The sequence below is a fragment of the Suncus etruscus genome, chromosome 9, assembly GCF_024139225.1.
Source record: "Suncus etruscus isolate mSunEtr1 chromosome 9, mSunEtr1.pri.cur, whole genome shotgun sequence".
Classification (NCBI taxonomy): domain Eukaryota; kingdom Metazoa; phylum Chordata; class Mammalia; order Eulipotyphla; family Soricidae; genus Suncus; species Suncus etruscus.
In genome coordinates, this window is record NC_064856.1 from 25,396,298 (window position 1) to 25,424,057 (window position 27,760).

Consider the following 27,760-nt stretch of genomic DNA (forward strand, 5'->3'; position numbering starts at 1 on the left):
ATTTCTCTCTCTGGCATTCCTAACATCTTAAGTCAAGACAGAACTTTCCTCAGGAAGCCCATTCCAACAGCTACATGAACACACCAGTGTTTCTCAAGTTCTCTTTCATTCTGAAATCACAATACCACATAGAACTACCTCTTTCAACTGATACAAGGTGGCAGAGCCAGTGTCGGTCATCTTTAACTTTATGTCCCAGAGCCAGACAGATGAAGAACAGATACTCAAGTCAATCTGTGTAGAAAGAACTGGGGCTGGAGTTCTGGTTCAGTGCTTAAGTGCAGGCCTTGCATGCAGGAGACCTGGAGGTTCAATCCCCAACAGAGAAACCCCCCCATCCCAATAAAAGGGTAGAAAAATAGTTCAGTGGAGGGGACTAGCAGCATAGTACCAGGTAGACACTTGCCTAGATTTGATTCCCTGGCATCCATATGGTTTCCCTGAGCCTCACCAGGAGTAATTCCCAAACACAGAGCCAGGAGTAAAACCTAAGTAAAACCACCAGCTGTGGCCCAAAAACAAAAACTAAAGATAGCACAACAGTGTAGGCAATTGCCTTGCATGTAGCAAATCCCAGTTTGATCCTCCACACTCATATGGTCCCAGGCACTGCCAGGAATGACCCAAAGCACTGCCAGGAGTAACTCCTAAGCACCATGAGGTGTGGTATTTCTTTTTTCTTTTTTTTTTTTTTGGTTTTTGGGCCACACCCGGCATTGCTCAGGAGGGGTTACTCCTGGCTATCTGCTCAGAAATAGCTCCTGGCAGGCACGGTGGACCATATGGGACACCGGGATTCGAACCAACCACCTTTGGTCCAGGATTGGCTGCTTGCAAGGCAAACGCCGCTGTGCTATCTCTCCTGGCCCGAGGTGTGGTATTTCTTTCCTCTAATAAAAGAAATGAACTACTCTACTCTGTTCTCCTTGCATGATATTTCATCTTAAAGAGCTTCCTGGGTGCTGGAGTGACAGAACATGTAGCCAACCAGGTTTAATCCCCAGCATACCATAAGGTCCTCGAACACTGCCAGAAGTAACTCCTGAGCAATGCCAGGTGTGGCCCAGAAATAAACCAACAAAAAAAGAGCTTCCTTCTACATCTTGGTATGTTCCTCATCTTACAAGAGTGGCATATTCAGAGGATATACTTGGTGCAATTTTTGATGAGCAGAAGACTTCACCCACCAGTGACAATTTCAGCTTTGAATGATAAACAGGTACAGCCTGCAGAATGTTGAATAAACATGACTCCTAAAATGAGAATGGATACTATCTCATAAAAATTGTTAAAGAAGGGCCCAGAGAGATAGCACAGCGGCGTTTGCCTTACAAGCAGCCAATCTAGGACCTAAGGTGGTTGGTTCGAATCCCGGTGTCCCATATGGTCCCCTGTGCCTGCCAGGAGCTATTTCTGAGCAGACAGCCAGGAGTAACCCCTGAGCAATGCCGGATGTGGCCCAAAAACAAAAAAACAAAACAAAAAAAAAAGTTAAAGAAAAGGGTCTTCTGGGGCTGGGGAGCTAGTACAGCGGGTAGGGGATCTGTCTTGCATGAGGCTGAACCCGGTTCAATCCCCAGCATCACATATGGTCCCCTAAGCCTACAGGAGTCATTTCTAAGCACAGAGCCAGGAGTAATGCCAAAGTATCACCAGACGTAGTCCAAAAAAGAAAAAAAGAGAATGGGCCTTCATACTTAAGTCTTTCAATTTTAATCAAATACCTTCATAGTGCAAATATAATGATTCACATGCATTTTACATGTACATACTTATAACAAGATAATTACACACATCAAAGGTGTAATGCTTTGCCAAGTGAATCATCTTACCAAACCTATAAAGCATGTATTAATAGTAACATTTCTGGCAAAGCCATGACCTGAATCTAGTAGCATCACTTGCTGTAGTAGAAAAATGTAAATAAAACTCTCTAGACATAAAAGCAGATGCCATTTCTTCAACCCCCTCCTTCTGTAGAACCGATGCATATCCTCTGTCCCCCAATACTATGACCTCAAGCATTTAGGGAATAAACAGAGTTATATGACATATCAAGATCTTCACAGAGGAAATTGTCATAGAAATGCTTTTCTTTTTTGCCTTTTAAGGATATGCAATATAAATATATTACTGATGGCCTCAAATATCTAACATTTTTATATCTTACATTTTAAATCAAAGTTTTACGATCCTATAGATCTTAATAAAGAACTCCCATGACAGCACAGCTGTAATCACTTTAAAATGCAAAAATCTTCTCTCTGCAATAAATCCTTACAAATGAACATCATATACATATAAGTTACATTTTCAGGTCCTGCATCAAGCATATTACTCCTGCACTGTGATAGTAAGCTGGATACAGTCATTGCTAAGCATTTGCTTAAATTTTTAGTGAAACGAAGATAAGAAGCATGTGGGCTTTCAGTCAATGAAACCTTGGTGCAACCTTCAGAGGTTCAGCTGAAGTCTCGATTGGGGCAGAGAAGTGGTGCCACAAGGGTCCAGACATACACGGCTAAGCAGACCCAGCTGGAGGCCATCTTGACCCACACTACTGGCCACTTGCTGGTCACACTCTGAAACTCTGCATCAGGGCTTAAAAAAAAAAAAAAAAGCAGATTAGCCAATGAGCCGGACACACAGTAGCCCCTCAGCTAAAGGTAAAGAATCTGTCACTTGGAATCAGAGAGATAGCACAGCGGTGTTTGTCTTGCAAGCAGCCAATCCTGGACCAAAGGTGGTTGATTTGAATCCCGGTGTCCCATATGGTCCCCCGTGCCTGCCAGGAGCTATTTCTGAGCAGACAGCCAGGAGTAACCCCGGAGCAATGCCGGATGTGGCCCAAAAACCAAAAAAAAAAAAAATGTCACTAGAACTTGGCTGACAATATAATAGTCACTGAAACTTTCTCTGCAAGTTTCTTTCCTTACCACAACATTACTGTGATTTGTCTTGGGCCAACTCTACACACAGAAAAAAAAAACATCAGCAGTCAAAGACAGTGAGACTATTTTATGTCTTAATTTTCTCTCTCAAGTAGTTCAAGTGTGAAAGAGTACTCCACAGGAAACATTCCTAGAACCCCAACTCAATTTTATTTTATTTATTTATTTTTTAATTTTGGGCCACACTCAGCAGCTCTCTTGGCTCTGCACTCAGAAATCACTCCTCGCAGGATCGAGGGACCATACGGGATGCCAGGAATTGAAACCGGGTCTGTCCCAGGTCAGCCACATGCAAAATAAATGCCCTACCACTGTGCTATTGCTCCGCAACCCCAACTCAATTTTAAATGCAAGATGTGAGAAAGTCTCAAATATGTCTGGATAGTCAGCAATGAACACAGCTTCATGACATGGGTAAGAGAAAAGGGATGCTGAAGTCATGATAAAGAATGGAGTCTATAGGCAGCCCAAGAAGGCTAAGTCTGCTCCCATTCACTTTGTGTCTCCTACCTGTACCAGTTAGTCAATGTCAACATGATGTATAAGGAAGCCAAGCAGAGCATGAAGTGGAAGGCAGCATAGCTGTACTTCACTCCGTCTTTCTCATTGTCCAGAACCCGCCGAGGATGTCCATCTTCCTCATCACCAGCGCCATTGACTGCCGTGTCATTGAGGATTACGCTATCACTTCCTGACAGGGTCAGCTTACTGACTTGACTGTTGCTAGAATTACGGAAACTGGAAAGATTCCAAAACCAGCAAATTAGAAAAGGACCATGAAGGTAACCTGTTGCTTGTGGCTTATTTACATCAGAATAGTTCCTACTTTAGGAACTAAGTCTTCCGAATGCCCTAGTCATCACAAAGAAGAACATTTATCAGTTACTACTTGGTGGCTTAATTTCTGAGTTTTCCTAAAACACACTATGTTCTCAAGGCCCATCTCCAAGACATCACACAATAGAATATTATGTCCATTCATAAAAAGGAAAGGTATTTATATATGTATATGTTACATATATATTATATATACATTACAACATAAGTAAACTTTAAAAAGCTGTGCTCTGTGGAAAAAGGCTGCCATAAAAATCATAAATTAGATGGCTCCATGTATAAGAAATATTTGGATAAACCTATAGTGAGAAAAAGACTAAATGCAGGGGTCTCAAACTCGTGGCCCGTGGGCCCTCCGTACAACATTTTGTGGCCCTGCCCTAGAGGAATCTTTTTTGTTTTGTTTTGTTTTGTTTTAGTTGTTTGGGTCACACCCCCCAATGTTCAAGGCTTACTACTGACTTTGCACTCAAGGATCACCCTGACTTTGCCTCCTGTGGCCCCCAGGTAAATTGATTTTGAGACCCCTGATAGGATATAAATTTTAAGGTTCAATGTAAAAAAAAAAAAAAAGGCAAAGGGGTCAAGATAGGTAAAAGCTAAAGTGTAGGGGCCAGAGAGATAGCATGGAGGTAGGGCGTTTGTCTTCATGCAGAAGAACGATGGTTCGAATCTCCGTATCCCATATGGTCCCCCAAGCCTGCCAGGAGTGATTTCTGGTAGAGCCAGGAGTAACCCCTGAGCACTGCCGAGTATAACCCAAAAACCAAAAACCAAAAAAAAAAAAAAAAAAGAAAAAAGAAAAGCTGAAGTGTACACCTTGTCTGAAAAGCCCAGGAGTGAAGCTCCCCAGAGTTGTGGCCTCTGGACACCCCTCAGAGAAGTCCAGTTGTCTCCCCAATACCACCAGACTCAAACATTGAGTGGTCTTGACATGGCTCAATGAGTATGGCTGGGAGCATCCCCCAATGACTACTTGTGGGGACTCTCCTAAAAAAAAAAAAAAAAAAAAGATCCCAGAGGACCTAAAAACAAATGTGTACAGCTGTCGTTCCAACAAAGCCTTACTTATTTTATTTTATTAGGTACTGGGCCACACCTGGCAACGCTGGGCTCTGCGCTCAGAAATCGCTCCTAGCAGGCTTAGGGACCATATGGGATGCTGGCGATCAAACCCATGTCTGCCCTTGTCAGCCACATGCAAGGCAAATGCCCTACTGTTGTACTATCTATCACTCCAGCCCCCCAAAAACTTATTTTAAAACAGAGGAAGTCAGTCAAAAGTCTAATTTGCCACCCTCTTTTTTACTGCTTGTTTGTGGGCCACAATATCCATACCAAATATTGTACAGAATACAAATTATTATTTCATTTTTTTGTTGCTGTTTTTGGGACACACTCAGGGGTGCTCAGTGGTTAGTCCTGACTCTGCATTCAGGGATCTCTCCAGGCAGACTAGGGGGTGGTGGTGGTGGTGAGGTTTGAATGCTTATATGTGGAGCCAGGGATTAAACCCAAGTCAGCTACATAGCTATGTGTAAAGCCAAGTACCATGCCTACTATACTACTGCTCTGGACCCCACAAATTCACTTTTTCAAAAAAATGTGGGGGACAGAGACTACAGTTAACAGGGCATGCTTTGCATGCCTGACATGGATTCAATTCCAGCACTCCAAATGGTCCCCCAAACTCTGTCAAGAGTAAGCCCTGGGGCCGGGCGGTGGCGCTGGAGGTAAGGTGCCTGCTTTGCCTGCGCTAGGCTGGAGGTAAGGTGCCTGCTTTGCCTGCGCTAGCCTAGGACGGACCGCGGTTCGATCCCCCGGCGTCCCATATGGTCCCCCAAGAAGCCAGGAGCAACTTCTGAGCGCATAGCCAGGAGTAACCCCTGAGCGTCACAGGGTGTGGCTCAAAAACCAAAAAAAAAAAAAAAGAGTAAGCCCTGGGGCTGGAGAGATAGCATGGAGGTAAGGTGTTTGCCTTTTATGCAGAAGATCATTGGTTTGAATCCCAGCATCCCATATGGTCCCCCGAGCCTGCCAGGAGCGATTTCTGAGCGTGGAGCCAGGAGTAACTCCTGAGTGCTGTCAAATGTGACAAAAAAAAAAAAAAAAGAGTACACCCTGAGCCTAGAGCCAGAAATAAAACCCTCACTCAGCATTGCTGGATATGACTCAAAACAAATTCTTTATTTTATTTTTTGAGAATCATATTTAGCAGTGCTCAAGTGTTACTTCTAGCACTGTACTCAGGTACCATATATGGTGCTAGGATTCCAACTGGGGTTGGGGGATGCAAGGCAAGTGCTTTAACCCTTGTACAATTTCTTTTTCTTTTCTTTTCTTTTCTTTTCTTTTATTCCTTTTTTTTTTTTTTTTTTTTTTTTTTTGTGAGGAGAGAAGAAAGGGAAGGGATGGGAATGGAAAGGAAAAGGAAATGAAGAAAAAAAAGGAAAGAAGATATCTTCCCTGCCTGGAAAGTAGGAGAGAGTAGAGGGGAGGGGAGGGGAGGAGAGGAAAGGAGAGGAGAGGAGGGGAGGGGAGGGGAGGAGAGGGAAGGGGAGGAGAAGGAAGGGGAGAGAGAGGGGAAGGGAGAGAGAGGGGAAGGGAGAAGAGAGGGGAGGGGAGAGGAGAGGGGAGGGGAGGAAAAGGGAAGGAGAAGGGAGGAGAGGGGAGGGGAGGCCCTTGTACTATTTCTTTAGCCCAAGAATGTATGTATTTATGGTCTATGTTCCTAATAATAAAAAAGAAACCCTGTAGGGGCCGGAGAGATAACATGGAGGTAGGTGTTTGCCTTGCATGCAGAAGGAAGGTGGTTCAAATCCCAGCATCCCATATGGTCCCCCAAGCCTGCCAGGAGCGATTTCTGAGCATAGAGCCAGGAATAACCACTAATAAGGAATAAGCACTGCAGTGTGTGACCTATCCCCCCCCCCCCCCAAAAAAAACAGACCCTGTATATTCCTAACCTAAAAAATTAAAACTTATTTTTTTCCTAACTTTAAGACAACTAGCGAGTGGCAGCCCTTGTGCAGTATTGAGGTGCCTGAACACCCCCTCCAACCAAAATTAAGTGGTATAGCTATCATTAACAATTGAAATAAAATGGTAGATAAAATTACACTCACAGACATACAGATAAATTGATAGTAAACTTTAAGAAGTGGTTCAGAAACAATTTCAAGTTAAGAACTTTCAATAGTGAGTTAAGTCTCCTATTTATATTCTCTGCAAACACTTTTAAGAAAATAGCAATCTCGCATTTCCTATCTAAAAATCCTATACTCTACAACTTACCTCGAATACAGAAGGCAGAAAACAAAAACAATCAGTCCAACATAGCTCTCTGAATCCAGGGAATGGTCTTTGTTGGTCAGCGGAATCTTGGTGGGGACGGGAGTGGTGTTGTTGCGAGGTGTGTACATTTGTGTGATTATGTTCAACAGGCCAGGGTTGCAGTGATGATCTGAAATGAAAAATTTATGACTATTCCTAGTTATAACTCTCTTACTCCAAGAAGGGAGCTGAGGAACTCATTTCCACATGACTTAAGTCAATGATGTGACACACGAGAACACTGTACTTGAAAGAACTTGAAACTAAGTAGTTTGTAACACGCAGTTATGGCTAGGTTGAATAGCTGGATGATGACCAGAAAAAAGAACAGGGGCCAGAGTGAAGGTAGGGCTTTTGCCTTACAGGCAGCCAAATAGGGTACAATCCCCAGCATCCCACATGGTCCCTCGAGCTTTCCAGGAGTGATTTCTGAACATAGAGCCAAAAGAAATCTCTGAATGCCACTGGGTGTGTCCCAAAAAATCCAGAAAGGGAAGGGGAGGGAAAGGGAGGGAGGAGGGAGGAGGGAGGGAGGGAGGGAGGAACGGTAGGAAGAAGGGAAGAAGGGAGGGAGGGAGGCAGGCAGGCAGGAAGGAAGACAAGGGAAGACAATTGGGATTTCATAAATTTTTTGACATAATTACATAAGAATAACAATAATTTGAATCATCCTTGGAGGTCCTTAGCTGTTTTTCTCAAAGGAGTTCTGAAATGTGCTATTAAGAAGCAATCCTGTAATAGCTCTAAGAAGAGATTTCCTACAATTTCAGAGTCTGTAACACCAGAAAGATTCCATTAAAACAACCACATAAGGGACAAAGCAATCTTGTCCAGTTTAACTAGTCTGTCTGAGTCAAACTTAAACTATCTAAAAATGTGCAAAATGTCGGGGCCGGAGAGATAGCATGGAGGTAAGGTGTTTGCCTTTCATGCAGAAGGTCATCGGTTCGAATCCCGGCGTCCCATATGGTCCCCTGTGCCTGCCAGGAGCAATTTCTGAGCATGGAGCCAGGAGTAACCCCTGAGCACTGCCGGGTGTGGCCCAAAAACCACAAAAAAAAAAAAAATGTGCAAAATGTGCTTTTCAGCCACCAATCTATAGACTAATGGCAGGCCCTAGGAATTTCCTGGTGTTCCATGAAAGGGTTATTAACTGCTTAAATGGAAAGTATGCTTAAATAACATACTGGTACCATTATATGTATTGCTATATAACAATATTCTTATAAGAGATTTTATTCCTGTCTTAGCAGTGTGCATAAATTTCTTCTAGTTTAACCCCTGGTCTGAGGAGTAAAAGATCAAAAATTACTGACCTACAGGACTCTGGGTCCTCCAGCTGTAAGCCATGAATAGCTATGGAAACAAAACTGGAAAGATCACTATCTGCAGGCATATTGAGAATACTACATGTTCAAGTTTTTATTTGCCTGTCTAACATTTGCTCTTTCTCTAGTTTTTGTGCCCACCCCAACCCACACCCCTAGGAGAAATTTCCTCCTTGCTTTCCATCAGTGAATATGCTATTGACATTCCCTTACCAGATCCATTGTTGATGGCTGACCATGTTAAGTACATGGTGTAAAAGGTAATGATAGAAGACTGCAGGAGGCCTGAACGAGGCTGAAGTTCCTATGGAATAAAAAGGGGATGGGGGGAGTAACAGAGAAATTTAAGATCTGATTTTCTAAATCCCAGTATATTTCCCTGAGATGCATTTAATACTGTGGAATGAGCACGTCTGATTCTGATTGACAATTGTAAGATGACACATAGCTTTTCAGCTGAATCAGTGTGCAAAAGAACTTGTAAAACAGAGGTTCTCAAAACATTTCATAATCCTGGAAATTCCTGTGCAGTATTTGATTTCCTAGTTCAATGTAAGAGGTGTCTAAACCTAGGTTTACAACTGGCAAACAAGTAATAGCTGTCTGGAACTTCAGTTTTCTCATCTTTTTTTTGGAATGAGGGAGGTTGGGTTTGGGGCCACACCCAGCAGTGCTCAAGGGGTTACTCCTGGCTGTGCTCAGAAATTCCTCCTGGCAGGCTCGGGGGATCATATGAGATGCCAGAGATCAAATTCAAGTCTGTCCCAGGTCAGCCGAGTGCATGGCAAACGCCCTACTATTGTGCTATCACTCTGGCCCTTCTCGCTTTGTAAAGAGGTGGTCATGTGAGTGCCAAGAGACAATTTAAGTCATAAGGCATTTGTTTCTAATGTAGCTGACCCTGTTTGATCCCTAGCACCCCTATATGGTTCCTAGAAGACCATCCACAGAAGCTCCTGAGCATAGGCAAGAGTACTTCCTAAGTATCTTCAAATGTGACCTAATCTCCCCAAAATTAAAAAAGTGATATCTAAATGTTTTTATTTTCATATTTCATACCTAAAATAACATGCATTAAAAACTGTGGTATATTAAATGATGAAACATGTTTTTGTTTTTGTTTTGTTTTGTTTTTAGGCCACACCTGGTGATGCTCAGGGGTTACTCCTGGCTATGAACTCAGAAATCGCTCCTGGATTGGGGGACCATATAGGACGCAGGGGGATTGAACTGCGGTCCTTCCTAGGCTAGCACGTGCAAGGCAGATGCCTTACATCCTGCACCACCGCTCCAGCCCCTTTCCTTTTTTTTTTCCGTTTTTGTTTAAATAAGTATATTTTGTTTAGCTTAAGTACCCTACCCTAAAATAATCATTCATTAGAATCACTGTCATAATGTAAACAAATTTCTTGCAGTGCCAAGGATTATACCAGGTCTCATACATGCTAGAAACACATCTCAACACCAAACCATAACCCAGTCCATAAATTTAAGTTCCACATTTCCAAGATTTTATTGTGGTTCTTGCTTGTTATGTTTTGGGGCTATACCTAGCAGTGCTCAGGGTCATTCTTGGTAGGGTCCAAGATACTGTGTGGAATACCAGGGATGGGACCTGGGTCAGTCATGTACCAGGCAAGCCCTTTACCAGATATACTCTCTCTCTAGCCCCATACTGATTTTTACTATTTTTTTTCCTTTGGTTTTTGGGCCATATCCAGTGGTGCTCAGGGGTTACTCCTGGCTATGTGATCAAAAATCACTCCTGGCAGGCCTGGGAACCATATGGGACACCAGGGTATCAAACCAAGATCCGTCCTAGATTGGCCACATGCAATACAAACGCCCTCCCGCTGTGCTATCGATCCAGTCCCTATTATTACTAATTTTAAAGAGACAAGGCTTCATTTAGTTGCTACAGGTACTCAATGGTGCTTTTTGTTTGTTTGGGGGCCATACCTGGATATGCTCAGAAATCATTCCTGGTGGGCTCAAGGGACCCACATGGGACACCAGGGATCGAAACTATTTGTTTGGGTGTTTTTTATTTATTTATTTTTGGTTTTGAGATCACACCTGGCAGCGCTCAGGGCTTACTCCTGGCTCTATGCTCAGAAATCGCTCCTGGCAGGCTCAGGGGACCAGATGAGATGCCGGGATTCGAACCACCGTCCTTCTGCATGAGAGGCAAACGCCTTACCTCCATGCTATCTCTCCAGCCCCTGGATCGAAACTATTTGGCCGAATGCAAACACCCTATTCACTGTACTCTCTCTGTCCCCTCAATGGTGCTGGGTTTTTTTTTTTTTGTTTTTTTTTTTGGTTTTGGGGCCACACCCGGTGATGCTCAGGGTTTGCTATTCCTGGCTATGAGCTCAGAAATTGCTCCTGGCTTGGGGGACCATATGGGACGCCAGGGGATCGAACCTCGGTCTGTCCTAGGTTAGCGCATGCAAGGCAGATACCTTACCGTTTGCACCACCACTCCAGCCCAGTCAACGGTGCATTTTTATAATTACCAAGTTGTAACAATGAAAACTTGGGTCGGAGATATAGCATGGAGGCAGGGCGTTTGCCTTGCATGCAGAAGGACAGTGGTTTGAATCCCGGCATCCCATATGGTTCCCCGAGTCTTCCAGGAGCGATTTCTGAGCACAGAGCCAGGAGTAACCCCTGAGTGCTGCTGGGTGTGACCCCCCCCCAAATGACAACTTTACCTTAAGTAGATAAACTTTGACATAAACTCACATACACAAGGTTTAAACTCAGCATTAGGGGTTAGAGTAGGTAGGCACATCAAGTAGGGTATTTGCCTCACACGTGGCTGACCCAAGACTGTCCTAGGTTCAATCCCAGCATACTATATAGTTCCTTGAGCCTGCCAGGAGTGATTTCTGAATCAGGAGTAATACTTGAACATTGCTGGGTGTGCCCCCCAAAAAAGAACCAAATAAACCAACTCAGCATTAAAAACTGGTCATATGGGTTAGAGCATATATGGGCTAGAGCAATAGCATGGTAGGTCATTTGCCTTGCACGCAACCAACCCAGGACTGACCCGGGTTCAGATTCCTAGCATTCCCCCCTGAGCCTATCAGAAGTGATCTGAGCACAGAGTCAGGAGTAACCCCTGATAGCCGCTGAGTATGCCCCCCACCCCCCCCAAAAAAGAACCACTGGTCATATGGGACTGAAGCCATGCAGAGTACAGCATGTGGGGCATTTGCCATACAGGTGGGTGAACTGGGTTCAATCCCCAGCACCCCAGAGAGCTTTCCAAGCACTGCTATTACACTCACTATCCCTGAGTATAGAATCATAAGTAAGCATAGCAGGAATGGACCAAAAATTAATTAGAAAATGTTCAGAAAAGAGGAGGCTAAGGGCCAGAGCGATAGCACAGTGGATAGGGCATTTGCCTTGCACGCCACCACCAATAAACCAGATTCAATCCCCAGCATCCTGTATGATCCCAGAAGTGATTTCTGATTGCTGAGCCAGGAGTAGCCAGAGTAGCACCAGCAAGCATGGCCCCCTAAAAACCCAAATAAAGAGAAAGGTCTAGAAGAGCTTGTAAGGTGCCTGCCTTGCATTTCAGGGTGTGCCCCCCCCCAAAACAAAAGAATTATATATACATTTTATTTCACTGAAAGAAAATAAGCAAAAACACATTACCTGGATTTTAGGGAGGATGGATAGAACGGAAATGACAACACAAAGGATGAGATTAATACTGATGAAGAACTTGTTCTCTGTGCAGCCATCTGGTTTGGTGTAGTATGCATAGAGCAAAGCAATCTCCACAATTGAAATAATGTAGAAAATGCTGGTGGAGGACAGTAAAGCTGGAAGAAAAGGGACAAAACAGGCTCACAAAGCTTACAATCTCTTCTACTAAACGCCATTCAATACTCCTTTACTCCAAAAGAAAAAAATCCCATTTCAGAGACTTTACTACTCAATCATTAAAAAAAAATTGGTTTTGGCCAACATCTGGCAATAATCAAGGGACTACTTTGACATAGTGCTCAGTGAGACCATGCAGGGCTCCATGTGCAAGACTGTAATCAGTCCTCTGAATCATCTCCCCACATCCTCACTGTAAACTTCCTTAGTACCCCCCAAATATTCCAGTATTAAGATTTCACTGCTCACTATAAACTAAATGTCATGGATAATGAAAAACAGCTTTATATGGCAGATTTTTCTCTATAGCTACTGACTATATGACCCTATTTTTGGTTTTGGTCCACACCAAGCATAATCAAGGGCTATTCCTAGCTCTGTATTTGGAATGACCCCTACAGTATTCAGGGGACAATTTAGAATTCAAATTTGGGTTGCTTCATGAAAGGCAAGCACTTTAATCCCTGCATTATCTTTTGCCTTTCACAAGCTATTTGTGTGTGTTGGGGGGGGGGGTGGTCACACCCAGCAGTGCTCAGGGGTTCCTCCTGGCTCTACGCTCAGAAATCGTTCCTGGCAGGCTCGGGGTACCATATGGGATGGCGGGATTCGAACCACCATCCTTCTGCATGAAAGGCAAACGCTCTACCTCCATGCTCTCTGTCTGGCCCTTTCACAAGATTATTTTAAATACTTGATATGATTATGTAGGGAATTACGGTTAATATATTTTTTGTAGGTCCACTTATTTTGAGGATACCCCAGTGGTGTTCAGGAGTTACTCTTGGCTCTGAACTCAGGAATTTCTCCCAGCAGTTTTGAAAGAACCATAAGGGATGCCAGGTTTGCACCTGAGTTGACCACAAGCAAAGGAAATGCTTTACCCACTAGCACTATCTCTCCGGCCCTGTTTAATACATTATTTTAAAAAAATGTGGCAGTGTGATAGCTCAGAGGGGTAGAAACAGGCTTTGCATGCAGAACCCCAGATTATCACCTGGAACTACCACCAACAGGCTGAATGTATTCCCAAACTCCCACAATAACCCATAATCACACATTTTTCAATGACTTTTTCGTACATATATAAAAGATGCATATGTACATATGAAGAAAAAAAAAGAGACTGGAAGACTATATGTCAATCTGCCATTACCAAGTGATAATTCTGAAGGAGAAATCAAATTACAGAGGGATTTGTTTCCTTTAGAGTTTTGGATTTTGAAGTTCTAGAAATAGAGCACCTATTATTTTTATAATGGGGAAGACTGGAGAGACAAGGAGTTTGAACTTGTTTTGTTTTGCTTTTTTGGGGCCACACCTGGCAGCGCTCAGAGGTTACTCCTGGCTCTGTGCTCAGAAATCTTTCCTAGCAGGCACGGGGGACCATATAGAATGCTGAGAACCACCGTCAGTCCATAACTCTACTGTTATGCTCTCTCTCTAGCCCCAAACAACTATTTTTTAAATGAGCTATCACTGGGTCATTGTCCCTAGGAAATAGTGTTTCAAAGTCCCTTCCCATTCTGACAGGCTGTAAATTCTAGTCCCAATCTGGAAAATGTTACCTAAGTGTCACTAGAAAGCTTTTACAAGAGGCAGCATCACACTCAGAATAGTGTGAGGAATGTGGGTATGTTCCATCAGTAGAACCCATCTATTGTAGTGCCCAGCCACAGAAACAAGGTAATCAAGGCCACCAGTCACTAAACAGAAAAGAAACAGTCACTTTTCTTTATCTAAGTGCATGTAGTCATGTTTCAAACCTAAAAAAATGAGTTGCAGAGTCTCAATGATTTAAGTGATACTCCCAAGTAATTCAGAATTCACTGAGGCAATTATATTTTTAAGGGCCAGTGAGGTGGCACTAGAGGTAAGGTGTCTGCCTTGCAAGCGCTAGCCAAGGAAGGACCACGGTTCGATCTCCCAGTGACCCATATGGTCCCCCCCAAGCCAGGGACAATTTTTGAGCGCTTAGCCAGCATCAAACAGGTGTGGCCAAAAAACAAAAACAAAAATTATATTTTTAAAAATCAGAGCAACATGAAGAGTTTAAAACAATTATTTTTGTTTTGAGTCACACCTGGTGGTTCTCAGGTCTTACTCCTAGTTCTGTGCTCAGGGATTACTCTTGGCAAGGCTTGGGGAAACCAGATAGGGTGCCAGGGATTAAACCCAAATGGTCATGTACAAGGCAAGTGCCTTACCTTACTGTCACTCCACCGATGAGTATGGATATTTTTACTGTATGCCCAATTTTTTTTTATCTTGTTTTATTTTGAGGCCACACTTGGAGGTGCTCAGGGACCATCTGCAATATTGGGGATGAACTGGCTGCATGCAAGGAAAGTGATTTAACTAACCCCAGTGCTATCTCTCCAGCCCCTGTACAGTCTGTTTAATGTAGTTTAATGCAATAGGGTTCTCACTGGTGAATGTAGATACCTACCAGCATACCAGCATCTTGAGTTTCCCTCTTCCATTCGATTTACCCAGCTTTCATTCCAAGAGTGAGCAAAGTCAACCAACAGTACCAGCTGGATGAGAATGAATAAGATGGCCCCAATTATACCAATAACAAACCAGGCTACAAAAAAAAAAATTTCTTTTTACTATTGGAACAGCATTTCATGTTAATGTCTAACAATATTCTAAAAATAATTGAATTCAAGTAAGACAGCTGGAAAAACATTTATATCTCTACATTAACTGTAACTGTAATATAATAATTACAAACTCAAAAGCATTCTCCAAGAAGTGCTCTTTTCAAATTGTTCTAGCTTGTTCTCACAGGAGCACAAGGCCTAATATTCCAAGTGATACAATACAATAAACCTTTGCTTCTATATGAGGAAAATCAGTGAAAATCCACTGATGTCACTGGGTACCATATCAAAGGAACAGGTTCATAAGACAGAGACCATAAAACACATTAGTTACACGTCATTTCATCACATATTCTCCAAGTGGTATTGCCTTGTGAGAAAGTAAACTATTAAATTATTGGCAAATGATTAAAATGGCTCATATTAAGTTAAGAAGGGGGTTGAATATCTCCAGACTTTAATCAACCAGTATATTAATGTTAGAAGCAAGGTAAATCACCGAATACTATTTAGTTGACAATCCTGCAAAAAAAAAAATCACTATTAAAAAAAGTTGTAGTTTTATTGTTTGTAGCATTTATATATTATGATTAACTTCTTTAAGAGTCAGCCATACCTGTGGTAAAATGGCCTCCAGGAATGTAGAAAGAACCAACCATGATACCAATGATAGCGGCAATTTTGAAGAACCAAAACCTATTAAAAAAAATATGTTTTCAACTGTTTATTTCACTTTAAAATTAAATTTATATTAAGAAAAATAAATCTATGCTTACTCAGTGGTAAAATACATGCTTTTCATGCATGAGTTTTATCACTAGCATATATGTGCCACACACACAAAAGGCAAAAAAAAAACAAAAAAAAAAACAAAAAACAAATTTCAATAGTGTAGAAACAAAGCCTGGATAGTTGTTTCCAAAATGATTGTCTTGGCTTAAGACTTTTTGTTTGACATAAAGCTATTTCACTCAGTATTCCATGCAATTTAAGAATAAAAATGACAAAACAGTAATAAAAAAATTCATTCACATTCTTTTATTAAAGAATGTAACTATAGTTGCTCTACTACCAGCATTACAGATAAAAATTGTCTAGAATTATGGAGAGCATTACAACTGAGAAATGGCAAGGCAACTGATTTTACCTGAGACACAGTTATTACAACTATAACAATGGGATTAAAGCACATTAAGCTAAAAAAGTCTTCAGTTTGCAAATGAAATTTTGAAAAGCAGGTCAAAGTGAGCTAATATGAAATGGTAATACTTCTTATGCTCGCTATTTCCTATACCACTGGACACCAACTGAAAAAAAATGACTAGGGGCCAAAGCAATAGCACAGCGGTAGGGCATTTGCCTTGCACGCAGCCATCCCAGGATGGATCCCAGTTCGATTCCTGGCATCCCATATGGTCCCCCAAGCCTATTTCACTGATTTCCACATATAGGAGCCCTCAGGAGTAATTTCTATTGCAGAGCCAGGAGCAATCCCTGTGTGCCGCTGGGTGTGACCCAATAAATAAATAAATAAATAAATAAATAAATAAATAAATAAATAAATAAATAAATAAATAAATAAAGAAGAAAATAAAATGACTGAACCACCACCCCCCCAAAATAAGAGAAGGAAAAAAAAATGACTGAACCAACTTCCCATATACATTTGAGCCACGAATAACACATTCCCTACTTCCTTCAAAAATGGCAATAGTGGGGCCTGAGAGATAGCACAGTGGTAGAGTGTTTGCCTTGCAAGCAGCCAATCCAGGACGGATGGTGATTCGAATTCCATATGGTCCCCTGTGCCTACCAGGAGCAATTTCTGAGCACAGAGCCAGGAGTGGCCCCTGAGCACTACAGGGTGTGATCCAAAAGTCAAATAATAAATAAATAAATAAGGCAATAGTGACTGCTGAAAACCACAAGAGAACGAGTTAATAATATGTAAATCTGGCATACCCATTATGTACTGCTGCTCTGGGGTCTTTACTTGTTTTAACATTTAACATAAGCAGAAAAAACACAAAGAAGAAGATGGCCAAAGCAAAGTTGATTCGGTAGACAGCTTTATAATCCACCAGCACGTCACAACTTTTATCTGTCATCATCTCAGTTGAATTGATTTTAAATCCTCCTTCACAGAATCCAGGGATCTGGAAAAAGCAAGTCCAATACTATTGGAATATACACATTTAAACAGATTTTATTTCTATAGAGGAAAACCTAGATTTACAAAATTGACTATTTCAACATCTGTTAAGTCCACCTAGAGGATTTTTCTCCTTGCCTTCCAATTCACCTAAAATCTTGACATCAAACTAACAATATAATAACTTTCATTTTGAGCATAAAAGTGAATCCCTCTATTTGCTCTGTTTCATAATGCTCTTATCTCCCAACTTCCCATGAACTTTCCAACTACAACTCCTGACAAAGATAAAAAGTCACCTTTGTTTAAAATTTAAATATGTAAAAATATTTGAAAAGAAAATGTTTTAGAGAAAATATTAAATGTATTTTCTCAACTAAGACTAAAGACTGAAGGTAAGAGTCCCAAGATAAAGCCTTGAAGGTAAGATTCTGGGCTGGAGAGATAGCACAGTGGAAGGGCATTTGCCTTGCAGGACTGATAGTGCTTTGAGTCCCAGCACCACATAGGTCCTCCGTGACTGCCAGGAGTGATTTCTGAGCAGAAAGCCAGGAATAACTCTGAACGGCATTGGGTGTGACCCAAAAACAAAAACAAAAACAAAAAAAAAGAAAAAAAGGTGAGATTCTATTTCTAGAAATACCTTTTGTTTTTAATTTGTTTGGGTTTTCTGGGAGGCCACACCAATAGGCTTTGCACTCAGGAAATCACTCCTGGTGGGCTCAGAGAATCTTTTGTGGTGCCAGTGATGAAGCCACTTGTAACGCAAGGGCTCAATCCAACTGTACAATCAATCAGGCCCAGGGACAGAAAATACCGTGGCATTTTGAGTCTTGACTGTATCCATAAGGAAACAACAACAATCACAACAAATGTGACTGAGATTCTCAGTCAAAAGAACTCGCACAACAGAAATGTTGCGAAATACATGATCAATAACCAAAACCCCACACATTGACAACTCATTTCTTTCCATCACCTTCTTCAGCTGAGCGTTCAGGGTTCCAGTGCGCATGATGAAACAGGTGGCAGTGCCCAAGAGGACTAGGAAAGCATATATGAGGCGAGTCACAAAGGAGTTTTCGGTGTTGGGACAGCAACGACACAGCAAGCATGATGCACCACTGCAAAGGCACGGGACCTGTTTAATAAGCAGAGCGTAGAGGTGAGAACTCCCCAGGACCCTCCACAACACATCTGTCCAAGAGGAAATGCTGAGGAAATACCTAGGATACCTAGCAAAATACCCTAGAACACGCGTCTCAAACTCACGGCCGTGGGCCGTTTGCGGCCCTCCATACAACATTTTGTGGCCCTGCCCTAGGAGAATCTTTTTTCGTTTTGTTTTGTTTTAGTTGTTTGGGTCACACACCCCCATTGTTCAAGGCTTACTACTGATTTTGCACTCAAGATCACCCCAACTTTGCCTCCTGCAGCCCCCAGGTAAATTGAGTTTGAGACCCCTGCCCTAGATAGTGCTGCTATGCGTGCAGGACATTTTTGTATTGTTTTTATTTTCCTAGGGTATATTCTAGAAATAGTCCAAATATTTTCCTTGACTCGTGTTTTCAGAGCAAAGGAAGCAATTATATACAAGATCTGAAATGCATAACGATAAAATTTAGATTTTGAATGAAGTTCAAGATGCAAATAACAAGAGACAAGCACAAGTTGGTGAATTTATGAGGCTATTTAAAATATTACATTTGGGTTGGAGTGATAATACAGAGGTTAGGGCACTTGTCTTGCATGTGGGTGACCCAGATTTGATTCCTATTGTCCCATATGGTCATCTGAGCCTTGCAAGTAGTGATTCCCAGGAACAGAGCCAGGAGTAACCTGAATGCCTCCAGGTGTGACCCAAATCCCCCAAAAGTAAGTAAATAAATAAAAGACAGTATGGTAATAACATCCAGAGACAATAGAGATAAAGGCTGGGAAGACCAGTCCATGATATGAAGCTTACCAAAAAGCATGCTAACCAAGAGTGGTGAGTGCAGTTAAGAGAAATAATACACCAACAACTATCATAACTATATAACTCATAACTATCATAACAATGGGAGTAAGAGAAATAGAATGCCTGTCTTGAAATTACTCCTGGCTCTGTGCTCAGAAATCACTTCTGGCAGGCACAGGGGACCATATTGGATGACAGGTTTCGAACCACTGTCCATCCTGGATCGGCTACTTGCAAGGCAAACGCCTTACCGCTCTGCTATCTCTCAGACCTGTAAACTGCTTAAACTTAATAGCTTCTGCCTATTTTAGCTTGTATGCCTATGGGAATGTGACCTTCAGATAAGAGTTGGAAACAAGGGAGATCACAGGTCAGGGCCATGGTCAGGACCAAATGGCCAGGAGGTCTCATGTGGGTGTAGATAAAAGGGGATACACTTAATGTCAATGTCTGTTACCATGGAACCAGGCTGTCTGAATTTTAACATTAAGTGGGACCCAATGGAATAGAAGATGTACCGTATTTTCCAGCGTATAAGACGACTTTTGAAACAAAAAGTCAACCGAAAATCGGGGGTCATTTTATACACCGAGTATATCCCGAAAAATGTTTCAATATGCCGCTAAATGAAAATTGTCTGAATATTGCCACAAAACGAATTTTCCAACTCGATCCTACACCAATCACTGCCAGGCTGCTCAGACCTCCTCTCTAACTCAGCCAATCCACGCAGGCTTTTGATGCATGCAAATTAGACATGTTCTGGACCCGAATCTACACTGTAAAAAGCCTGCTCAGATTGGCCAGAGTCAGAGAGGATGTCTATTACAGTATAACCTTTGGACCTTTGCTTGTTGTGATTGGCTCACTGTGGAAGATACAGTTTGCAGCACAGGAACATTCTGTCTTATACAGCAAATATGGCCTAAACCTATGTTTTAACTGTAAAATTAGGGGGTCGTCTTATACGCCGGAAAATACGGTATTCTTTGAATGTGGCAGGTGCCAATAGGAAAGTAACTGGGTGGGTCTCCAGATTGATGTTGAACATCTATCCAGGGTCTCAAATTCAATTTACCTAGGGGCCGCAGGAGGCAAAGTCGGGGTGATCCTTGAGTGCAAAGTCAGTAGGCAAGCCTTGAACATTGGGGGGTGTGACCCAAACAACTAAAACAAAACAAAACAAAAAAAGATTCCTCTAGGGCAGGGCCACAAAATGTTGTAAGGAGGGCCGCAAACGGCTAGTTTGAGACCCGAGAGTGGAGTAATGCCTCGGTCCTTGACTGGAAGCCTGCTGTCAGGTGGAAGTCTTGGACCCTTAGCTAACTAAGAAATAAACCACCTGTGTTTTGCATTCTCATGTCTGTCTGAGCTTACTGACCATTCTCTCTCTCGAACCTGTGCCCAACAAAATCCAACTACAAACATGTTTGTAATCATTAAAATGAATCCTCAAAAACTATAAAAAAAATTATTATCTTGGGGCCGGAGCGGTAGGGTGTTTACCTTGCACGCACTAACCTAGGATGGATGGTGGTTCAATTCCCCAAGCCAGGGAAGATTTCTGGGTGCAAAGCAAGGAGTAACCCGAGTGTCACTGGGTGTACCCCCCCAAAATTATCCTATTTTGGGGGGGGTCACACCTAGTGTCCTACTCTACACCCAACTGTGCTCTAAGGACCAGGTGGTGGCAAGGATCAAGCAAGAGATTGAATCTGGGGCTCCACACGCAAAGCAGCCCTCTGAGCCATCTCACATGCTCAGAAATAGAGCATTTACCTTGTAATGTGACCCTGGGTTCACTCCCCACCAGCACTTCAAAACAAATTCCAAAACCACATATTCTATTACTACAAATTACATAAACCTAACTCCACTAACTATTTTCTGAAAATTCTCATTACCAAATCTGTTATCACAGCATCCAGCAACATTCCATGGAAACATTTAGAAAGAAAGTGAGTTGGAGCCACTTAGCTGCACTCAAGAACCTAGCAATTCCTCCAAATGTTTAAGAATAGAACTTACACAACACAGCAGTTTCACTCAAAAATATACTCAAAAGAAACTGAACACAAACCTGTTCATCAATATTGAAAGCAGCACTATCAAAAACAAAGCAAATTCTAACTACTGATAAATATATGACCACACTCACAATTATTCAGCCAAATGGAGAGGCATTGATATATGCTAAAACCTTGAAAAAGTCATGCAAAATGATGAAGCCAGACTTGAAAGATCACAAAGCACGATTCCACTTACATAAACTAGCATAAAAGGTAGAAAGTAGATTTATGGTCTCCGAAAGTTGAAAGAAAGAAGCCCAGGAGCCTAGAGTGATATTACATTGGGGCAACATGCTTGCATTACATATGACCAACCCAGGTCTAATCCCTGGTATCCAATCTAATCCATTGAGTACCACAAGGAGTAATTCCTGAGTGCAGAGCCAGGAGTAACCTGAGCATTGCCGCCATGTGTGATCCAAAATCAAAACCAAAACAACAATAATTGCCTGCTTTTTTTATTTGGGGAGTGGGGCACGCTCAGAAGCACTCGGGTTACTTCTGGCTCTGCACTCAGATCACTCCTGGCAGGCTTGGAGTACCATAGGGAATGCCGAGAATCGAACCTGAATTCGTCCCGGGTGGGACGCATGCAAAGCAAAGGCCTTCCACTGTGCTACCTGCTCCAGCCCTTCCTGCTTTTTGTTGTGTGTTGAACTGTGTGTCTCCATTTCAAACTCTTATGCTGAAGTTCTGTTGCCCAAATAAGACCTTATTTGAGACTAGACAACTGTAATTAAAATAACTAGTTAATGAACACCTAGCCCAATTATGGCTTGTGCTAAAGAAAGAAGAAATATGGAACAGACATAAAACACAGGGCCAAAACACCAGGTAAAGATGAAGCGGTGATCCAGAAGCCAAGGTACACCAAAGCTCCCAACTGGAGATTAGAAAATGGCACAAACTGATGTCCCTAAACTACCCTTACAAGAAACCAACCCTCCTCATACTCTATTCTCAGACTGCTATACCTCAAGAACAATGAGAAAATAAATCTGCCAAGCAACCCAGTTTGCTGTATTTTGTAATATAACCCTTATAAGTGAATACATGGAGAGATAATACAGTGAGTGAGGCACTTGCCTTGCATGAGGCCGACCCAGTATTCAATCCCTGGCATCCCATATGATCTCCTGAGCTCACCAGGAGTGATTCCTGAGTGCAGATCCAGGAATAACTCCTTAGCACAACCAGGAAACATCTTTAAAGTTTCCTGTTTTTCAAAAGCCCCATCCAATCTGATAGCACCCTAACCCTAACCCTAACTAGATTCTGATACTACATTCAGAATCAAGGCACTGTAATAACATTCTTAGCTACTAGACTCTTGGTCCAAGCCATTAGTAGTATGGTCAGGGAGACTCATCAACCAAGTGCTTCCAACTGAAATATACCAAGAGCTTCCAGTCAGGCCACCTTCACAGATCCACCTGCTTGCACTCTCCAAAGCATTTGTTTCCCTTCTCATTAACCTTTGAACCACTCCCTACTGGTCCCTACTATTTGTTTCCATCAGTTAACCAGTTCCTAATTTTCTTCTTTTATTTTTTGGGTCACACCTGGCAGTGCTAAGGGGTTACTCCTAGCAGGCTCGGGGGACCATATAGGATGCTGGGATTTGACCAGTGTTCGTCCTGTGTTGGCTGCGTGCAAGGCAAACACCTTACTGCTGTGCTATTGCTCTGGCTCCAGTTCCTAATTTTCTGCCCGTTCCTCTTCCCCAAATCATTGTTCACCACTTTGAACTTATGTGCATTTCATAGGAAACATCCCATCGTGTATTTGGGATGATTAAGAGTATATATTCTCTATTTTGTCTTTGTTCAGGGGCCAGACCTTGGAGCATGAACTCAGCTGGGCCTGCCAATGCAAATGAATTCTGCTTCTAAAGCTTAAATGATTGGTACTTCCCAGAACTTTCTAATCAGTCCATAATCCTATCCTCTCTCACCTGGAAGAAATGCATCGCTCCTGGCTCACTGCTATAACGAGCCACAGTTTAGAACTCAAAGCTGGTATAAAGGTTATTTTAAGATGAAGTTCTGACAGAAATCCTTTCCCCACCTCCAACCTTATTTTCCCTCTTAAGCCCTCTATTCTATACACAGACACCCAGTATGAAGCACATCAGTAATTGTGTGCTACCTATAAAAATACAATTTTCTTGCTAATCTATCTTGTCATATTAATCCAAAGGCCCCTCACTACTAAGCCCACAGAAGATCAAAGAAAAGCTTTCCCTCTTCTATTGCTGCTTTCCTAACCTATACTTTCCTTTTTTCTGTTTTATGGGTTTTTGGGGGTCACACCAGAGGTACTTACTCAGGAGTTACTCCTGGCTCTTGTGCTCAGAAGTAGCTCCTGGCAGGCTCGGAGGGACCATATGAGATGCTGGAATTTGAACCGGGGTCTGTCCTGTGTTGGCAGTGTGCAAGGCAAATGCCTTACTGCTGTGCTATTGCTCCAGGCCCAACCTATACTTTCCTAATCTCCACACAGCACTCTTGTTAAAAATACTGAGATCGCATTATTTCTTCTGTTCTTTAAAGGATCCAAAAATCCCTCAAAAGTATGGAGCTATTGTTCCGGGCCCAACCTATACTTTCCTAATCTCCACACAGCACTCTTGTTAAAAATACTGAGATCGCATATTTCTTCTGTTCTTTAAAGGATCCAAAAATCCCTCAAAAGTATGGAGCTGGAGCAATGGTACAGTGGGTAGGGCACTGGCCAATATGGATTTAATTTTCGGCACCCCATATGGATCCCCGGGCAATGCCAGAAGTAATTCCTGAGTGCAGAGCCAGCAGTAACCCCAGAGTATCACCAAGTAATTGTATGTCCCTATTCTCCCCCCCAAAAGAGAGTAAGCGCTGAAATCCTTCAAATGACCTACAATACTATACAATGGACATCAACGTATTTAGATTCCCTACTATTTTTCTTTCCTTCCTTTCTTTTTTGGTTTTTGGACCACACCCAGCAGCACTCAGGGGGTCACTACTAGCAGGCTCCTGGGAGCAAAAGGGATGCAGAGAATTGAACACAGGTCAGTCTTGAGTTGCCAAGTGCAAGGCAAATGCCCTACCACTGTGCTATGTCTCCGGCCCCTCCTTTCTCTTTTTTAAATAATACTATACAATTGATATCAACTTATTTAGATTCCCTTTCTCCCTCCCACCCTCCCTCCCTCCTTCCTTCCTTCCTGGATTATTACTGGCTCTGTACTCAGGAATCACTCCTCGTAGTCTTGGGGAACTATGGAATAATGGGGATTGAACCCAGGTCAGCTGCATATGAGGCAAGTGCCCTACTAGCTGTACTACTGCTCCAGCCCTCCTACTATTTTGTGACTTCACCTACTATTCTTCCTCACTCATTCTATTCTCTGGAACACTGAACTCCTTGCCTTTCCTACAAAAAAAAAAAAAGTAAAAGGATCATAAAATTTAAAAGTGATGCATAGCTAGGAATACTTAGTTACAATTAATTCCAATATTAGATTTACACCAAAGCCAGAAAATGCTCGAGTTTTGTGTAGGAAAGGTATTTTTTTTTATCTCATATTATCAATTTCCTTATGAACTAATGACCTTATCTTTAAACCTAGTTCAAAGTAGCTTGTCCCGGGCCCGGAGAGATAGCACAGTGGCGTTTGCCTTGAAAGCAGCCGATCCAGGACCAAAGGTGGTTGGTTCGAATCCCGGTGTCCCATGTGGTCCCCCGTGCCTGCCAGGAGCTATTTCTGAGCAGACAGCTATTTCTGAGCAGTCACCCCTGAGCACCGCCGAGTGTGGCCCAAAAACCAAAAAAAAAAAAAAAAAAAAAAAAGTAGCTTGTCCCATTAGTTGATTGCAAGTATCAGTTGACTGGAATTTTTTTTAAAATGTGATAGGAGGGGCTGGAGCGGTGGCACAAGTGATAGGTCATTTGCCTTGCACACACTAACCTAGGACAGACAGCGGTTTAATCCCCCGGCATCCAATATGGTGCCCCAAGTCCGTATCTATTTCTGAGGGATAGCCAGGAGTACCCCCTGAGCCACACAGGGTGTGGCCCAAAAACCAAAAAAAAAAAAAAAGTGATAGGAAAAAAGTCCAACTGTATGTAGATGACAATTGTAAGAATTGTTTCATAATACTTGTGACTGGGTTAAGTAAACTATGTATAACTGATTATCTTGGGATCAAGGCCAAATAAAAAAAGAAAGAAAAATCATTGCTTTTGTTAGAAGGGAAAATTAAAATGTAAATTTAAATTAACTTCTATTTTGCTTCTATAACCCTGCGTTGCTTAAGAAGCTGAGAATGAAAAGAAAAAAAAAAAAAAGAAGAAGAAAAAGCAGAGAATGGACTAGGCCTAGAAAGACAGCCAGTTCCAGATACTTCATCGTTCATTGGCAAGATATCTAGCAATGGGCTCCTTCGGGGGTTGCAAATCTTGTCTAACTGCAGCAGCAGGTCAGTGGGCACACGATTCGCCTCCACAACTTCAGCTAAGCAGTTTAAACGTGGTTGATGCAACATGTACTAAGAATCTATGAGTTTTACCACTAGCTTAGGGCCTCTGTAACCCCATAAAAGGAACCTGAAAACCCACCTCGAGGTCGTCACCTGGGAGAGGTGCGGCCCCAGCATGCAGGTATTTCCAATCAACTCCCCTGCTATTGCTCTTCTTTGTGGGAGGGAATCTCGATTAAATCCCAAGCTAACACTTTCACAGAACTTGTGAACCACCAAAGGCCCTTTAGGTCAAACACCCTTACAGGAGAAAAATACACTGTGTCTCCAATAGTGGCAGAAGCTGAAAATTGAGTCCTTGGTCAACACCAAGTGAGCCGAGAAATAAGATTATTTAGAGGCTATCTGAGGGACCTCGGCCAAATTCGTCCATAGGCCCGAAATGTTCCTTTATTTGAAATATAGAGTTTACAAACGGAGTCGCTTCATTGAGATTTACTTTACCCTCCCCCTACGGCTTTCCAGATTGGAATGCGGGGATGACTAGACTCGCCTTACAGAAAGAGCCAGAGCTATGACTCCCAGAGCTCTGACTCTATGGGGAGCTATGACTCCCAATGTGAGACAATCCTAAGACACTTAGTCCAATAAACTGTCATAGAATCATAAAAAAAAAAATTAAAGCGGCATGATCGCAATAAGAAAATCATTAAAAAAATAAAATCTCAAAATAAATAAATAGGAATAGAATCTGCGAGATCATCTTTCCCTAGCACCAGACGAAGAGAAGGGCCTCAATGATTGGGGAGAAAAAGAATCCAGGTTAGGGGAGAAAAAAAGCGTTTCACGCCTCCGCCAAATGACACGCACAAAGAGCAGAAAGCTCCGCCGGAACCCGAGAGGCCCCCCCACCGACGGCTCCCGCCCGGACCCGGACCCGGACCCGCGAGCACCCGAGGAACCCGGACCGGACGCCGGAAGGCCAAGGGGGCGGGTCATCCACACTGTCAACAAAGGCCGCGAGCGAGGCCTCTCCCTCCCCCACGCACCGGAAGGGGGACTTCCGGGTCCCGACCCAGGGCCAGGCAGCTCTGGGCTCGAAGCCCCCTACCCCGGGCAGCCCAGAGCCGAGGCTCCTCAGTCCACCCGTGTGGGATGGGAGAGAGAGGCCTCCATTTCTCTCCCCCAGACCCTCCGTGGCCGAACTCACCCAGCTGGCGAGGGAGCAGACGCCCAGCACAGTCCCCATGATGGCAGGGCGGACGGAGCCAGCAGCTCCCGAGGATTCTTTCTGACCGCGGCGGCTCTCGCTGTTGAGGCGTTTCGGAGACGCGACGGTTACTCAAACCGGAAACGCGCCGTTTGCGTCACGGCGTTGGCCCCGCCCCTAGCCCTAAGCCGCGGTCGCCGATAGGAGAGGAGGCGGGGCTTAATTTGCCCCGGGGCGGGGCCATGGTGCCCTGGGCGGGGCTATTCCTGACGGAAGCGGGGGCTGAGGGCGGAGCTAACCCTCCAGGCTGGCCCAAGAGCCAAGACTTCGTTACTTCTATAGTGTTCGGTTGAATTCCGCTTGGCGTCCGAATCTGGGATAGGGATAAAAAAGCCAGGCAGTTTGTGGTCTAGTTAGGGAGGAGTTGGTTGGTAATGAACACAAATGTCCCTGACATTGTGATGAGTCATGTAAAAACAAGTACCATGAAAGGGAATATTCCTCAAAACTACATCTTCAACTATTGCATTAATAACTTTTTAGGTGATACAATAAGTTTCACAAATATAACCGCTAATGAATTCTCTCCCCTTCTTCCATTTTTTAATTCTCTGTTCTCTTTCTATTTCTTAATAACTTTGCTTTCTGTCATCCTGAAATAAATGTATTATGATCAGTTATGTCAACAATGTGATACATTTTCTTTAAAGTTTTTTTTTTTTTTTTTTTACAAAAAAGGGAATATTCCTTTAGTGAAGATGAATGTGAGGGGGTTTTGCAGCTAGCTGGAAGGGCTGTAGGGTTTGTCTTATTGGTCTGCACAGGGCCTGTGGCTGGCTCCACTCTTGAGGGATTTCTAGCCATGCGAAGTTTGGCCTGAAAGAACCTCACTACCTTCAGAAAACCTCAAAACAAAAACTATTTAACACTTACTATGATGGAGGG

At 42.9% G+C, this 27,760-nt stretch overlaps 1 protein-coding gene across 1 annotated transcript; it reads right to left on the reverse strand.

The window, feature by feature from the left end:
* Nucleotides 1-1,697: 1,697 nt before the first annotated feature.
* On the reverse strand, nt 1,698-26,936 carry SERINC3 (serine incorporator 3). The gene is made up of 10 exons (XM_049779262.1): nt 26,816-26,936; nt 18,093-18,254; nt 16,924-17,117; nt 15,578-15,657; nt 14,805-14,942; nt 12,125-12,294; nt 8,663-8,753; nt 7,083-7,251; nt 3,462-3,689; nt 1,698-2,601 (listed from the first exon to the last, which is right to left on the reverse strand). Exons 1-10 carry the CDS (start codon nt 26,852-26,854, stop codon nt 2,463-2,465), a joined length of 1,410 nt encoding a protein of 469 aa, XP_049635219.1. The 5' UTR covers nt 26,855-26,936; the 3' UTR covers nt 1,698-2,462.
* Between the last annotated feature and the right edge of the window lie 824 nt (nt 26,937-27,760).

What these genes read in the sequence shown, in the direction of transcription:
- SERINC3 (XM_049779262.1), bottom strand. Translation starts at nt 26,854, where the DNA reads ATGGGGACTGTGCTGGGCGTCTGCTCCCTCGCCAGCTGG. An exon ending in TGAACGCTCAGCTGAAGAAG is followed by an intron (nt 17,118 to 18,092) that starts GTGATGGAAAGA and finishes TGCTTTTTCCAG; the next exon opens with ATCCCTGGATTCTGTGAAGG. An exon ending in CTCAAGATGCTGGTATGCTG is followed by an intron (nt 12,295 to 14,804) that starts GTAGGTATCTAC and finishes CTTTTCTTCCAG; the next exon opens with CTTTACTGTCCTCCACCAGC.